The sequence below is a fragment of the Centrocercus urophasianus genome, unplaced genomic scaffold (assembly GCF_019232065.1).
Source record: "Centrocercus urophasianus isolate 14NV4802_14NV808 unplaced genomic scaffold, USGS_Curo_1.0 seq_24, whole genome shotgun sequence".
Taxonomy (NCBI): Eukaryota; Metazoa; Chordata; class Aves; order Galliformes; family Phasianidae; genus Centrocercus; species Centrocercus urophasianus.
Genome location: NW_024884800.1, coordinates 5796594 through 5812205, shown reverse-complemented (window position 1 = coordinate 5812205; position 15612 = coordinate 5796594). Strand labels below are relative to the sequence as shown.

General features: G+C 33.5%; 1 protein-coding gene across 8 annotated transcripts in view; it reads left to right on the top strand.

The window, feature by feature from the left end:
- The window catches only part of DIAPH2 (diaphanous related formin 2), a 148413-nt gene that overhangs the window by 69508 nt on the left and 63293 nt on the right, over nucleotides 1–15612 (top strand). For 7 of the 8 annotated variants that reach the window (XM_042825412.1, XM_042825414.1, XM_042825413.1 and 4 more), the window contains 3 exons: nucleotides 2540–2779; nucleotides 6912–7041; nucleotides 10951–11075. In XM_042825412.1, coding sequence (XP_042681346.1) covers nucleotides 2540–2779; nucleotides 6912–7041; nucleotides 10951–11075 — 495 coding nt within the window. Of the gene's footprint in view, nucleotides 1–2539; nucleotides 2780–6911; nucleotides 7042–10950; nucleotides 11126–15291; nucleotides 15341–15612 lie in introns of those variants that run through there. The other variant, XM_042825419.1, reaches the window with a different exon arrangement.

Genomic DNA, 15612 nt, shown 5'->3' with positions numbered 1-15612 from the left:
CCATTTTCTCTCTTTTTTTTCTTTAGAGAAGTTCCAAATGGCAGTTGAGCAGCTGTAGGCAGAAGAACAGATGCTGTGGGTTAATGTTAATAGGGACATGGAAAAAGTATAAAAGGAAAATAGACAGCTGCACAATACATATAAATGACAATGCAAAACCCTTTTCAGTTTTATGTTATCAAATGTAAATAATAATAATTGAGTGTGTGAGAACACTCGAAGACTTTTTATGCACTTATTTAGAAGTTTTTTTTCTACTTCTAATTCAGAAGACCATATGTTAGAACAACTTGTTCTCTTGCTTTGTCTTGATGTAGAAATTAATGAAGTTGCCAGGATCCAAGTAGTATATATTAAGTATATGTAGAAAGTAGATGTTCTGAGTACACTTCTTACCTGAGTAAGAATTTGTCATTTTGTTTTGCAGATAGATAGCTGAAAGCCACTTGATCTGAGATAATGGCATTGGGGTTTTTGCAGTTGTTGAGTAGTTTAATTTTTTTAATCGAGCATCCAACAAATTTAGTACTTAGTGCTTTCTCATTGCTTCTATCTGATAGTATGATTTGTTTCTTATTGCAATGATTCACTGCAATTCTGCCAGCAGACTTTCACAGAAAATTATGTATCTAGAGGAAAGTCACTGAGTTGACTGTATCCTGTTGGTTATCTTAGAAACATGGCATCTTGCATTTATCTGACTTGTCTACGATTGTATCAAATCTAAAAGATTCTTGTTTGTTTTTTTTGTTTTTTTTTTTTTTTTTTTTTTTGTTCCCCACTGAAACATGTTGGCAAAATCATAAAAATATCCATATTTTCAGGATTGCTTCTTTGTGATTTGTTCTTTTGAGGAAAGCTTAAAGAAGTTTTTCAGTATTTGCTGGAATGGAAGTAGAAGAATTTGCTAAACGAAAATGGGGATGCTTGCTTTATGAAGAGATTAAGTTTCCCAAAGCTTAATTGCATATTCTATTTTACCGTCTAGTTTAGTAAAAACAAAACAAACAAACAAAAACAAAACAAAAAAGAGCAAACAAAAAACCACACTGTTTTTATGATCTAAAGCTTTTGACAATTTAAGTCTCATTTTGAATAAAAATTGCAGATTGAAGGTTAAAGCAGATTAAGTCATTAATTGTGACTTTGGTTACTGCACCTCAGTGAAGGTAGATCATTTTCAAGGCAGAAGTTTTTATTATAATGTTTTTAAAATACAAGATGCTTAGGAAACTGTCTCAAGGCTGAATGTATGACTTGCACGGGCTCAAATAAACATTTCTGATAATGGAGATGTATTTAAAATCTGGGAAGGGAAGAAGAAATGCTGCTTATACTGAAACACTTCCACTTAATTTCCTCACAAAAAAATCTTGGTTCCTCAAGGAGCTGTGGTAAAGATTTGCGCAACAGAGACAACAGCACATAAAAATCCTTGTTTTGATAGCTGTGATGTGTGATTTTGTCACATAACCAAGCTTTTCTTTCAGGGGCACAAAGTCCTTCAGGAACACCACTGATAGTGAATGCAATGGGGGAGAAATCTTTCTGTATTCTGCTAATTAAAATTAAGATTTAGATTTGGAAGGTAATCATTCCGGCATTTAAATGAAAATTTTTAAGTAGATTAAAAATTTTCAGTATTTATCTTTATCTTCTAATTGTCTTTTATCAATTACAGTCCATTGCTAAGTAGAAGGAAATATTGATTACTTGTGGAAAATATGGAAGAGAAGGATTTGTTTTTGGTGTTTAGAATAATGAAATTGGTCTTGGGGATTTAAGCTAATCAAATTACTATCTGAGATACTTTTCAGCATCTGTGTCAGGCATAGTTTTACTACAGTGTCATTTATGTCAGGAAGGAATTAGTCTTATACTACTCTTGCAAACAGAGGATAATATCTCAGGGAAGAGTTTGACAAAATTTGTTTAAAAGGACAGAAACATACTGGATTGAGATGCAGGTAGTGTTGTATTTACACTCGTGATCTTATGTGATGAGAACCCCTGAGGGGGTCCCTAAGGATTTGTCATCTTTTTTTCTCCCCCACTGCTGCTCTTGTGGCAGTGTGTAACTTGAACTGTGCATCAGCTCAGTAAGAAAATCTGAAAATGAAAAATACAATTCTCAAGTTTAATCAGTCTGTACGTTTACATTTGTGCTTGTATTAGCACAGACACTTGAGATATTGTTGTACTATTTTGGAAATAACTGAGAAGCTTATATTCTAATGGTGACTTTACTGGAGCTGTGACAATAAGTTTAGCATATGCATCTTCAAGCTAATCGTGGCTTCTTGTTAAGAGATGGAACTGGCTTACATTTACTGTGCTGTGTGGAGGGATTTTGATATTGCGTATTTGTTGCCAGTGAGTATGTGCAGGTACAGTTTCTTGGAAAATACAATGTAAATGATGGAAACATACAGAAAGTGTAGTCTTCCAATTGACTGTCCAGTACTTTTCAATATAAGCTATTTTACACAAGTAACCTTATATTCTTTTATGTTCTGATTTAATATTTTTTGTTTTGTAGATGAGTTCAGTGAAAATGTTGAGGTCACGTCTCAGTGCAATTCTTTTCAAACTTTCATTTGAAGACCATATAAACAATATCAAGCCTGGCATTATGGCAGTTACACTAGCTTGTGAAGAGCTGAGGAAGAGTGAAAGCTTTAGTAAGCTTTTGGAGTTAGTGTTGCTCCTTGGAAACTATATGAACACTGGCAGCAGAAATGAACAGTCTCTTGGTTTTAACATCACATTTCTTTGCAAGGTAAGATGAAGCTATAATACTGCTGAGTGTGAATTCTTGAAGCTCTTAGTACATTAGAAACAGCCCTAAGAAGGGAAAACAATCAATATTGTTCACTTACATATGCCTATTTTTAATAATGGATGCAAGAATATAGGATAAAATGATCTAGGATGGTCTCCTGCTGTAACTGACCTACTCACTGCACTGGTGATTTAAGACAGTTGTTATGCTGTAACCATAATGAGTGTTTCTGGGATATAAAAGTGGAACAGCCTTTTGAATTTGAATTTGTCTGTGGTCTTTTCAATAGTATACACACAGAACTTATTTTAAATATTCTAGCTACTTGTCTCTTATTTCTGTCTTCCATCCTACTATCTATCAAGCAAGAAATAAGTATTTGGAATTAAAGTTGGATGTTGTTATTCTATGTCAAAATTCGCTTGTGGTTTCAAAATATGATACAATGCCAATTCAAGACTTCAAAGAAGTGCTGCTATAAATGGTAAAATATGTGTAAGACATTGTTCTGAACTTGAATATATCAGTTCGTGAAGCACTTATTGGAAATGCAATGATGAAACATCTGTAAACAGATGTAAAAAAAGGTTAACATATTTTGCTATGTTTTTGTGTGTGGTGTAATCTGAGGGCCCATTATTCAGGCCTCTGTTTGGGGCCCCGGAGAAGTTTGATGTGTCCCTCTAAGTGTAGTAACCTTGGGGGACAACAATGTTTCAAATACACAAGTCTGATCTGACATATGATAGCAGAGAAAGAGTCTGCTGTAGTTTAATAAACAGATTTTGCCAATTTTAGGTAAAATAAAAAACTTCACCTGCGAAGTAATTTCATTTTAATAAACGAATATTTTAAACTGCGTCTAAATTTAAGGTATTTTTATAAATCCAGTACTGCCTTTTTCCCATAGCATTTGAATCTAAAGGGAAATTAATCTGCAAGTACTAAACAGTTTCTTAATATATTTTTTACTTGAAGGGGAAGGGAAGTAATGAGTGATCTTGAATGATGCTTGAGCATAGCATAGCTTCAAGAAGGTATTCTTGCACTTCAGGTGACTTATGAATTGCTTTCAGTGCAAATTCTACAGATGTTGACACAGCTAACGTAGATCCTACAAATTGTTCTCTACTGAACTGAGTAATTGCTGAAGTACAGCTATATGTGCTTACAGCTAAATTCCATTAAAAGTAACTGAGATTAAAAAAAAAAAAATTGACTACTTGTCTTGCCCTCAGAAATAGAATCTGTTAATTTTTTTTTTGTTTGCAGGTCATACTTCCTACAGAAACACTTATTTTTCCCAGTGAGGTTTAGAGTAAATATTTAAAACATTCTCTGTAATACATACAGTGCAGTGCATATAAGTACTAAGCAGGATTTGTCCACTTCAGTGGACGTTCTGCTTGTCTGTGGAACTGTATTAAGAGAGCTGTAAATCATTATTTTAAAACCAGAAGTTAAACAGGGCTCTGTGCAGGGAATAACATGTGTCTGTGTGTACACATTTCTGTGTATAAAATACATGTAGAAAGCAGAGTTTGCTTTAATTATGAGGTACCCTAACTTTATAAATTCACTTGTCAACAAAACCTGATAGCCATAAGAATTTTGTGCCGTTCTTGAATTAATATTAATTGTTTAGTAAATGTAGTGTTTTAGTATATGATCCGAAAGAAAAAGTAACTAATAAATGGCAAGTATTGATCTAGGTTTTTCTAATTTATTTTTTTCAGATATTCTTAAAATAGTCAGAGCTGGTCATTTGATTTGTGGAAATCTTATTAACAATTGTTAATAGAGTGTAATGAAGAAAAGCGCTATCTTAAACCCATCTGGTCATAGTTAGAAGCAAACAAAAATCCAGCCACTATTTTTAACCATACCTCAGTAGCAACTGTCTTTTCAAGGACAGGAACCCTCACATGTCTGTGAAGTCAGACTAGATAGAAATTTGAGTGAAAAAAAGATTTGCCTGAACAAACACACGAAAGAAAAAAACTTGAACCTGATTCTGATGCCATTTACACATTTGAAATGCTTTATCAATGTACTAAATTAAAAGGGAAATTTTATTATTGTGACATTATCTTTTTTGAGTGGCTGTGCTTGCAAGTATCAAATTCCGTGTATTATTTGTCTTAATCCCTTCCCAAACAATGAATCTCAGTACTGAGTACTCAGATTCATGCTTTAACATGCAGCAGGAAGCTACTCCTTAAGACCTATGTTGATTTACTGACTTCTTTAATCAGAAGTGTAATTTCCTTTTTCTCTCTCTGATAAAGGCCATAGGATCAAAATTGTTCTTTTTAAAAAAATTTTAGTATCTATATTAGTGTCTCCTTTAAAAACAGAGTTGGAATATCTGTAGTCTGTGACATGCATTGCTAATATTTTACAAATGCAATATGTATTGGCACTGCTTAAGATCTGAATGATTGTTTACTAGATGTTTTAAATAACTTAGCAAATGCTAATATTAACTTTTGACTGTTACTGTTGGTGACAATATTTATTGCATTTGTTGTCCACAGGTAAAGCGACTTTGTCCTTTTAGGGGAAAAAATGTTTCATCCACTTAATGTAGTCAGAACGATGAAAAAATGCAAATCCCATAGTTCTTGTTCACAGAAAAATTGAAATGCAATTTCTTTCTATCATACAGATGTTGAGACACTAAATCTATCTTTTTTTTTTAAAGTTGAAAAACCCTTCATATACGTAACGTATTAAAACCTTTTAACTACATACCGTTACTGAGCATTGTTTAATCCTTAATCACTGATTCAGTATGATTTAAATTGCATTCTTAATTGTCTAAATACCTTATATTTTTAAAAGCCTGTTTTTGGACTGTAGTCATTTATTCTTAACAGGGTAATCCTTAAAGCTGAAAGGCCTGTATTAAATTGAACATCAATGGCAAGCCTGTCATGAGGATTATAGAATTAGAACTTCTAGTGATTTACAGAATGAGAAAACAAATAAGAGATTTTATACACATTTATGTACACTTCTTAAATAAATCCTTGATTTCATTTGTTGTGTATGTTGTAGCTTGTTTTTGTATAAGAACTGTGGTAGATGAGTTAATAATGTTTGGTTTAAAGGTCTTTACAAATACATCTGTAATAGTACTTCGTAAGAAGTGAAGTATGCTTAGCTCACTCTTCCATGCACCTACTGTCTCTAACTTTAAATAACAGATAATCTGCTTCCACTGATTCTTCAATCAATTCATACATTCATTCCTTATATCTGCATGAAAATGGATAAGCTAAACATGGCTTTAAATTCACTTTAAAAATCCTAGGTTGATTCTAGCAGGTAATGCCCTTAGGATAATGGGGAGCAGAGTCATATCACCATCGAGAGCACTTGTTTATCTGAGACCACTGGAAATGGCCTGTCCGCTTGAGAGGAGAGTGAAAACAGCAGTTAGGTTCATCATGTACATAATTCTCATGCAACTTCTCTTAAATGAAAGTCTACTTACGGAATTCAATTTACTGGCAGTTAGGATTATCTTTGCTTGACTGTTGTCATTTGGTATTCCAGTAGGGTGCATTTTAAATTGGTCAGAAATTCCAGTCAAGTTTGAATCCATAGATTATGATCAAGTGTTATTCTCTACATTTTTTTCTTCAGTAAAAATTGTGGTTTTACAAGAAGTTCCTTTAACATGACTGGTAAAAGAGCAAATACCTTAGCCCTGTGTCCAACCATTCAGCATGTAAGACACATTGCTTTAGAAATCTGGCAGTGAGGGCATTGAAGGAATGAACTAAACTGCTCCATTTAATCTCTGTTCAGGGCTTTTAGTTCTTTTATCACATCATTTTGAACTGCCATTGCCAAAATCACATACTGTCTTCGGGTTTAAGAATTGATACCAAGAACAAAAACCATGCAGCATGGGGTTAAATTCCTTTTACACTTTTGCAACAAAGAAGTGCAGAAGTTTGCTGCTTAAAATTCACAGGCCACTGATTTACTTAACTTTTTGCTAATGAATTTAAATAAAATGAATCTGGCAGATAAAAAACAAACAAACAAACAAAAAAAAACAGGTAAAAAAAAATAGTAATTTTTTTTCCTGTTATTTCCTCCTGTGTTCACTTCTCAGATTATAGATACTAAATCAACAGATCAGAAGACAACCTTACTGCACTTTCTGGCAGAAGTGTGTGAGGAGAATTATCGAGATATCTTAAAATTCACAGATGAACTGCAGCATGTTGAGAGTGCAAGTAAAGGTAAGCAAGTAGGTAAAGCACCTTGAGGTAATAGCTGTTTGACATGAAATATTTGCAGCATTTCATTTTAGATTGCAGGATTATGTAACATGTAAGCATTGATAATCCACATGGATTTTTCCTGTTCTGATGTTTATTAAGAAAAAGTGAGGGGGAAAACCTGTAATAAAGTGACTTCTCTTCTTTTGAAATAGATTGTGGGAATAACACAGGGTAGTGAAGAGATTATGAAATTGCGTATCAGAAATTGTTTAAGCATTGTAATCATGATCATTAGTTTACTATGTTAGGTCTTTAGTGTGTGCCTGGTTGCTTGAGAGTAAACACTTCTTTTTGTGTGTGTATAAGCACAATATGTTTCTCATTTTAACACTTGATTTTTATTCAATAGAGAAAAAATAAATATGCTTTGAAATGTTCACAGATGGCATGTGAAAAGTACAGTTCAATTATACTACCAAGTCAACAATGCTACTTATATTTTTGGTCAGACAGAGTATTGTTCAGTGAAAATGTTAGGAAACTTCGTTTACTATTGCATAGTTTTGATGTATTACGTAATGAGCTTCTCAGTGCACTGGTTGCCTGGCTGTGAAAAGATTAAAATTACTTAAATCATAAATACTGTCTTTTGACATTATTATATACATTAAGTAATGTAATTTGAACAATTATCGTGTTTTCTAAATTGTAATTAAGGTTTGAATTTTCTTTGGTAGCAAGTGAGTGTAGAGTTTTGATTATCTTAGAAATGTAACTGTTACATCAAACATTCCTCTGGAGGTGGTCAAGGCCAGGTTGAATGGGGCCCTGGTGATCTGATATGGTGAGTGGCAACCAGACAGAGCAGCAAGGGGTTGGAACTGGATGGCTGCCTTCCAACTCAAGCCATTGTATGGCTTTGATTTGTTATGTCAAATCTGGGTTCAAATACCAGCTGCATTTAAGCCACCACTGTCATTCTTTGTCATACTTTTTTACAGTTAATTTGCTAACTTTGTTTCCATGCTTTTTTTTCCCCCTGCATATACAATAAAATTTGTGTTCCTTAATGTTGAAAAAGATCTTGATAATTCAGATAAAGCAAAAAAGAAGAAGTGTGTTGATATCAACTTTTTTGGAGGTTAGCTCAGCAGTTATGTAGAACTTCTGAAAACAGCTAAGCTACAAGCGAAGGGCAGAACTTAACAGTGAATTTGATACAAATACTAAAGTTCCTTTCAGAAGTTGTTTGCTCTCCCAGTACACAATGGACAGAATTCATTGTTTGAAACCAAGGTATACCATGTGGGGGGAAAAAAAGTATTCATTTGAACAAGGAAAACAAAAAAGTAAGTCAGAGAATTCTAGGCAAAATCAAGTGAAAGAGGTCTTGGGGGAGGTGAGTTATGTCTGTGTAGTACTAATAACAGGAGCACACATTTCTTCATGTAGACATAAAAAATATCTTTCTTTAATTTGCTAACATGCTTCTGCTAATTGTGACATCACTAGGAAGGACATCAGCAATAAGAAGCACTGTGGATTGCAAACATTTATATACTTTACATAGTATGTTATTACAAATACTGCATGAAAGTACAATTTTTTGCAAGTCTGGGAGGTATTTCAGTGAGATCTTGTCGTAAATTTGATTGAGAAAAACATTTTAAAACATTCTGTGTCATTGTTGTTTTAAAATATAGCAATTTGAAACATACTCATAAGTAGTAGTCATTTTTCTGTCAAGAGGAAGTTTTATAGTTTGTTGCAGTAGAAGAAACAGTCTTTACAAAGAAATCTGCAGTATTTTCTACCTTGCACAGTTTAAATTGCTGAAACAGATTTTGCCCAATCTGGCATGTTAGTGGATATGAAACAGACAATGCCTTCTGGCATGATAAATTTAATGCCTACATCTGTGACTGTTCTCTCCATAACAGAATCTGAAAGCTGGCGCTTTGCATCACAATCAAAAGTCAGCCTTACGCTGCATAGTGACTTCTGTCATTCTTTTCATTCACATAAACTGCAATAATGAAATGTCAGAAAATCTCTCAATGTATTTTTCTGGATGTAGGTACTGGAGGACTCGTTTTCCCCTAGAGAAGCTCCTGTATTTGCACATAGCATTACCATATTGTTGGTAGCCTAGGCATCATCTAATTAAAAGCTTTTCAACAGAAGTATTCATCTTCATTGACAAGATGTCAGTGAAGAAGACGGAGAAGCAAAAAAAAATTCACAGATTGATTTTGTGTAGTAGTTCCAAGGTACAATTTCTGAAAAAGATTCTGTTAGAGATTCAGTGGTATTTCGGATTGGCTTGCACTCTGCTAGAACATAGGCTACATTTTCCCGTAGGGTTTTCAGGATTTATTTGGCAGTTATCTTATAATATGCAAAGTCATGGCAGTTTAGACTTTGAAACTACTTTTTAAAGCTACAGTTTGAATTCTAGTTTAAACAAAACTACTTAGTATGGCAGGTTCTACTTCTCAAAGTAATTATCGGGGGCAAAATTAGAGAATAGACTAGATTACTCTCATGGACTGTTACTTACTAAAGAAATTAAAGCATTAAAGAATTTCTGTAGTTAGACTAATTAAAGTTTGAAGACCACTTTAAGTGGCTTCTCAAGTAATTCCTTAATACCAGCCATTAGTAAGAAGTTGTGGTGTGAAAGCTACAAAATAGTACCTATTTCTTCCTCTTTGTCTGTTCTTGAATTTGCACACTTCTCAGTACAAAAAAAAAGAAAGGGAAGCGTGGCTTGCGTGGCTTGCACTTGACTAAATTGGCAAGACCAAACTCCTGTCAGAACTAGAGAGCCCATAAAGAAATCTGCTACATCAGACTGTTCAGTGCTTGTCTAGTGAGTTTTGTTGTTAGCTGCAGTGGTGATTAAACCCAGATTGTGTTAGCAGTTTTTTTGCTCCTCTTACATTGCATTCCTTGCTCTCTGTAATTTTTGCACATATGCACCATGGTATATCACGTGCCATAGCTGTTGGACAATGAGTTACGACATATGTATATCAATATCACATTATACAAACAAGCCAGGCAAAGTTGGATTACAGACTAATAGTGATAATGGGAAATATGAGGTTTTTGAAATAAATAGATGAAATAAATAGCAGAACTTGGGATGCCCAAAATGGATTGAAAGGAATAGAATGTAGACATTCACTTAAATCAGTTAAACTGGTTGTTTAATACAAAGCATACAAATAGTAGTTTATGGTAGAATAGCATATTACATACAAAGCACTGTTTTTCTAGTGTAGCCTTTATTTAGTTTTTGGTGCTATACTGTGAGTCCTTTTCTTTTTTTTCTTTTTTTTTCTTTTTTTTTTCTTTTTTTTTTTTCTGAATTGTCGGTGGCTTTAATTATTCAAACCGACCTTTGGTGTTAACAGAGGGTTTCACAAACTGTGGTTTATAGAAATCAGTTTAATTTCCCTAAATAAATAAATAAATTTGATCTTTTTAGCGTCTATTTCTTAAGTCATTTCTGTAACCAAGTACATGCATTAAAAAGATATTCATTTAAGCAAGTACAAGCATTAATAAGGTAAAATCTCTTTGAACCTTAGCAACTTTCTAATCTTTGAATTAGATTTAAAAGAATGAAAAATTAGAATTTTTGCCACTAAATTTGGATAGAATATCAATCATTTGAACTAATTGTAGAATTGAGTGGTGACATTTCCACCCTAGGTACGAAGATTTGGTATACTACTAAGATATTTTCACTTATTTTTATAAACAGTAGAGTTTTTTTATAAGCAGAATTTCAGAAACAATTGTCTGCTTAAAGGACTAATTCTTCTTAAGACTGTTTATATGGTTGTTGTTTCCCCTTCTGATACTCTTTCTTTCTTAGCATAATATGGAATCTTTTTACTTATTAACTATTTTTCTTAGTTTCAGACAAAACTCTGAAGAGCAACCTAGACTCAATGAACAAACAGATCCAATGCATAGAAAATGACATTAAGAGATTTCCTAAAACAGAAGATGAGCACGATAAGTTTGTAGAGAAGATGAGCATATCCTTTTTGCATGTCTTTATACCTGATTTCAGAGTTCGGCTTATCTGGTAAAGTATTTACAACATTTAAAAGCAAGTTTTAATTCTCCCCTTCTCTGTTTTTATTCTAGTGGAGAGAAAAATGTCAGAATAGACTAAATGTAAGAAAACAAAAGGCTACTAAGGAAACTTAATTTCATGATTTGTTCTTTCTCACTGCATAACTGAAAGCATTTGAAGGGAGAAAAATAACTCCTTCGTGGGAACTGTAGTATAATGTCATAAAGATAGTTCTAATTTTTTCTCTTAAAAATCAGTATTTAATGGTATTGAAGTCATTTTGCTCAGTTACCAGACTTGAGAGGAGTACTGGTTTTAATTCCAGATATGCTGATTTCTTGTTTTGAAGGGGAGAGTGTGAGTTTTGTCAATTTTGTTGTTTGTTTTTGCCTGATCAATTTTAGAAGAAAAGTATTTGCATGTTTTTTAATGTTAATAAAGCGTGGTTTGGTTTCTGTGGGTTCCTTAATATTGGTAAGTAAAATCTAAGGGAGAACAACAAAACATGTCTGTTTTGTCTGTTTTCACTACAAAATTTTCACTTCTTTTCATTTGTTAGATGTCTATAAAGTAATGTGTACTGCCAATGTAAGAAATTCTCTAAACTTGTGAGAGAACTAAGCAGAAGTCTAACTGCAAACTTATTTCAGGAAAAATACTTTGTGTAATGTATATTTCTGTACTTGTGGAAGGATTTAGAGTATGTTATGTGGCAAAGACAGGCATCTTGTGCTTTTGTGGAAATTTGGATAATTCATGTGACTGACTTGTTTCAATGAAATAAGACTTAACTTGATTTCTGTGTATGTCTATTAAAACAAAAATAGGGCTAGCTATCTAGATCCAATAGTACCTACTCATCACACTTATGTGATGGTGAGGTGTATGTAATGAAGTGGTTTGATTTCCAGTACTTGAAGAGAGCGCAAAAACAGGAGGAGGGAGTACGAGTGATAGGACAAGGGGGAATCGTTTTTAACTGAGAACAGGAGCTTTAGGTTAGATGTTAGAAGGAAGTTTTTCACACAGAGGGTGGTGAGGCACTGGAACTGGTTGTCCAAGGAGGTTGTGGATGCCCCATCCCTGGAGGCATCCAAGGCCAGGCTGGATGTGGCTCTGGGCTTTTCAACTCAGGCCATTCTATGACCTAACTTCTCTGTGTTTGGAAACTAAGTTTTTGCATGGCAGGTCTGTATTAGAGGTTGTATGCATATTTTCTGTTGTGTTAAGCAAGTGCTTTATTGTTTGTTATTCTGCTGCTTGTATGTTAGCCATACTTATAAAAATTATTTGTGTAGTTCAAGTAATTTGAGTATGAAAAAGAGTCGCTTTATTTTCTGTACCTCATCACGTGAATTTGTAAAGAAACTGTTTGACAGTGCAAGACAGTTTAAAATACATATAGATATAAAATATGCTTTTAAAAATGGAAGTGAATATGCAGATCCTAAAAATATTTGAAAATTATTTGTTGAAGGTCTGTTAACAAGGCAGCTTTGCTTCACTCTGCGTGTATTGATGTCAGAACTAGATTACCGGCTCCTGGTAATTATGATAGGCACTAGATGTCTGACAGCTTTTATCATACCAATGAATTTGGTAGCTTGACAAAGTAGATAAGACTAAGAAATGAACTGATTCTTCCCAAGGGTTTGTTTTGGTATTTAATAGATGACCTGACAAATTTTTGTTTTTCAGAAAGTCATCTCCAGTTCTGTCAGATGATCAAATTTGTTTCTACTTAGTGAATATTTTAATTTTCTTCACTCTCATTAATTTTTTTTTTATATAGGGGAAGACTTGGAAGTTAAGAGGAATTAGGAGGGAAAGGAAGTGACCTTTTAGTTACCAATATGTGATTTTTCTTCTGTTTCTGTCAGCATGTTGAGGAATTGCTTTTGATAGCACATACTGAGATTAGGAAGTTGAGAACGTCACTTAACTGCTTTGAGTGTCTAAGGAAAATCACAACATGTTGGAACATAAATAATGTCTCAGCAGTGTCCTAGAATGCATGAATGTGCCACGATTAAAGGCATAGTTTCTCTTCTCTTTTCTTGCCAAGAAAGAAGGCTATTTACCCTAATTATGAATGAGATTTTCTTCAGCAAGTATGAAATATGTATTGTATTCTATTGAGCTAATAATCACAATAGAAAATATCATTCATAAGCTTTGTTGTAATAATTGCCTTCAGATAACTTTTCCATTATCTTACTCAGGTCTAGAATTATACTTCACATGAAGAACAAATACATATTAGAGATTTTTTTACAATTAACTCAGCTTCATGCAGTACTGAGAAATCTGATTCAACAGTTCAGGAGTAGTTATAAACAATTAAAAAAAATTGACTTTTATCCCTTGATTTTGTTTTAAAATTTAGAATTTAGAATATTTAGAATAGAACTAAGAATTAAATTTAGAATAGAATTTAGAATTTTTAAAATTTAGGGTAAATTCTAAACTATGAACTTCATACTGATATTATAGTAGCATATGCATTGTTTTCTTCATAAGGATGTTAGAAAATGGTGTTTGTCCTGCTTGAGAGACTGATTTGTTTTGCAGTAGCTGCTTGAATTGAAAGAACCAGAGATCTCAGTTTTCGACCATTATATAAATTTTAAAGAATCTTGTGTTTTTTATGTATAACGTATCTCCTTAAGAGACATATAAATAATTATTTAACTCTTTTATCAGTTATATCATTTATTGTAGTAAAGTATGTTAACATGCCTAGTTTTGTTACAATCTTTTGTCTACCTGGATAATAAATAACTACTTTTTGTACTTGGTGTATTCATGTGAAGAATTTAAAAAATTAATTCATTAAAGAATTCAAAACTTTAGGAAGCCGTAAATGATCCAAAATTGCTGCTGTTAAACCCTACTTTGAGCTTGTTATTAATTTATTAATTAGAACAGCATTGATTTGTCAACGATTTTTAATTTTCCAAAATGAACCTTAGTAATACAGTCCTTTCATTTAAAATAGAAAAAGCTCTCTTGAAAGTATTCTCATTCAACTTGAATTTGTACTCCTTGTTCTATGTAATGATGACTATTGCTATGCTACTGAATGTGAGATTTATTGGTTGGTTACTCGATGTACTTCACTGGTAATGAAATCATCTGGGGAACAGTGTATTTTAAGTGTGTGTGGGTCTTTCATGCACTGAGAATGTTAGAAAATATTTCATGTACACTAAGCTTTAACTGATAATATTCTTGTAGGAAGTACTGTATTACAGAATCTCTTATAATAGGCCACTAGGGAAGAAACAAATACACTGAATCAGAATTCCAGCATCTGGAATTGTCTATGAAACTTTCTTTTTCTTTGAGTGACTGAGCAGCAGGACATCATTTGCACACTGACTAAGAATGCTGAAAGAATGTTAATGGCATTAACACTTTTGTCATCTGCTAACACTTGGGAGTTCCTTTTAGCTTGATATGGAAATATAATTCACTTCAAGTCTTCTGAGATGTCATTTTTGGGAAAGCCTGTTTTGTTTTTGAGACAGTTTGAAATGCACTGTCATTTTCATTTCTGCATGAAATAGCATTGCCAGCAGGAGCAGGAAAGTGATTATCCCTCTGTATTCAGCTCTGGTGAGGCTGAACCTCAAGTACTGTGTTCGGTGTTGAGCCCTTCACAACAAGAAAGGCATCGAGGCCCTTGGGTGTGTTCAGAGAAGGGCAACAAAGCTGAGGGGTCTGGAGCACAAACTTAATGAAGAGAGGCTGAGGGAGCTGCGATTGTTTTATTTGGAAAAGAGGAGGTAGAGGGATAACTTCATCACTCTCTACATCTATCTGAAGGGAGGTTGTGGTGAGGTGGAAGTCGACCTCTTCTTCCGAGTAACTAGCAATAGGCTAGAGGGAATGGCCTCAAGTTGTGCCAAGGGGGACACAAGTTGGATGCTCTCACGATCCAAAAAAAAGAAAATACTGTCATTAGAAAATACTGTACAGTTCTAGAGTAAAAGATGTGTTTCAGGAAAATCTTGGTTAGATAAAATACTTTTTCTACGTAGTATTGAGATGCAGAAAAGTTACAGTACTGAAGTTAATACATCATTAAGATTTTTTTCATATTTTTTCTCCCAGACCAACTTTTCAACCTAGTTTTTATCTATCCTCCTTCTCTTTTTCTCCCACCGCACCAGTGAGAAAAAACTTACAAGCAATGAAAAAGCTTGAGTGTTCTGCAGTATTAAGTTCTACAGTGAATAACAAAAGATCGGAAAGATTTCTGCTTCCAGTTAGAAAATGGATTCTAAGGAAACACATGACGTGAGACTTAACGCTTACTTAAAACAACTTGAGTGCACACAGTGGAGGACAATGAAACAGGACTGATTTGTTCTAGCTTAAGAGATCAAAACATTGGATCTTATCTTCAAGAATTACCTCAGGAAAAAATTAATGCTTAAATGCTTAACCAGTGAGCTTTTTTTACTGTTTTCAAAAATTAATTATTAAGTTTT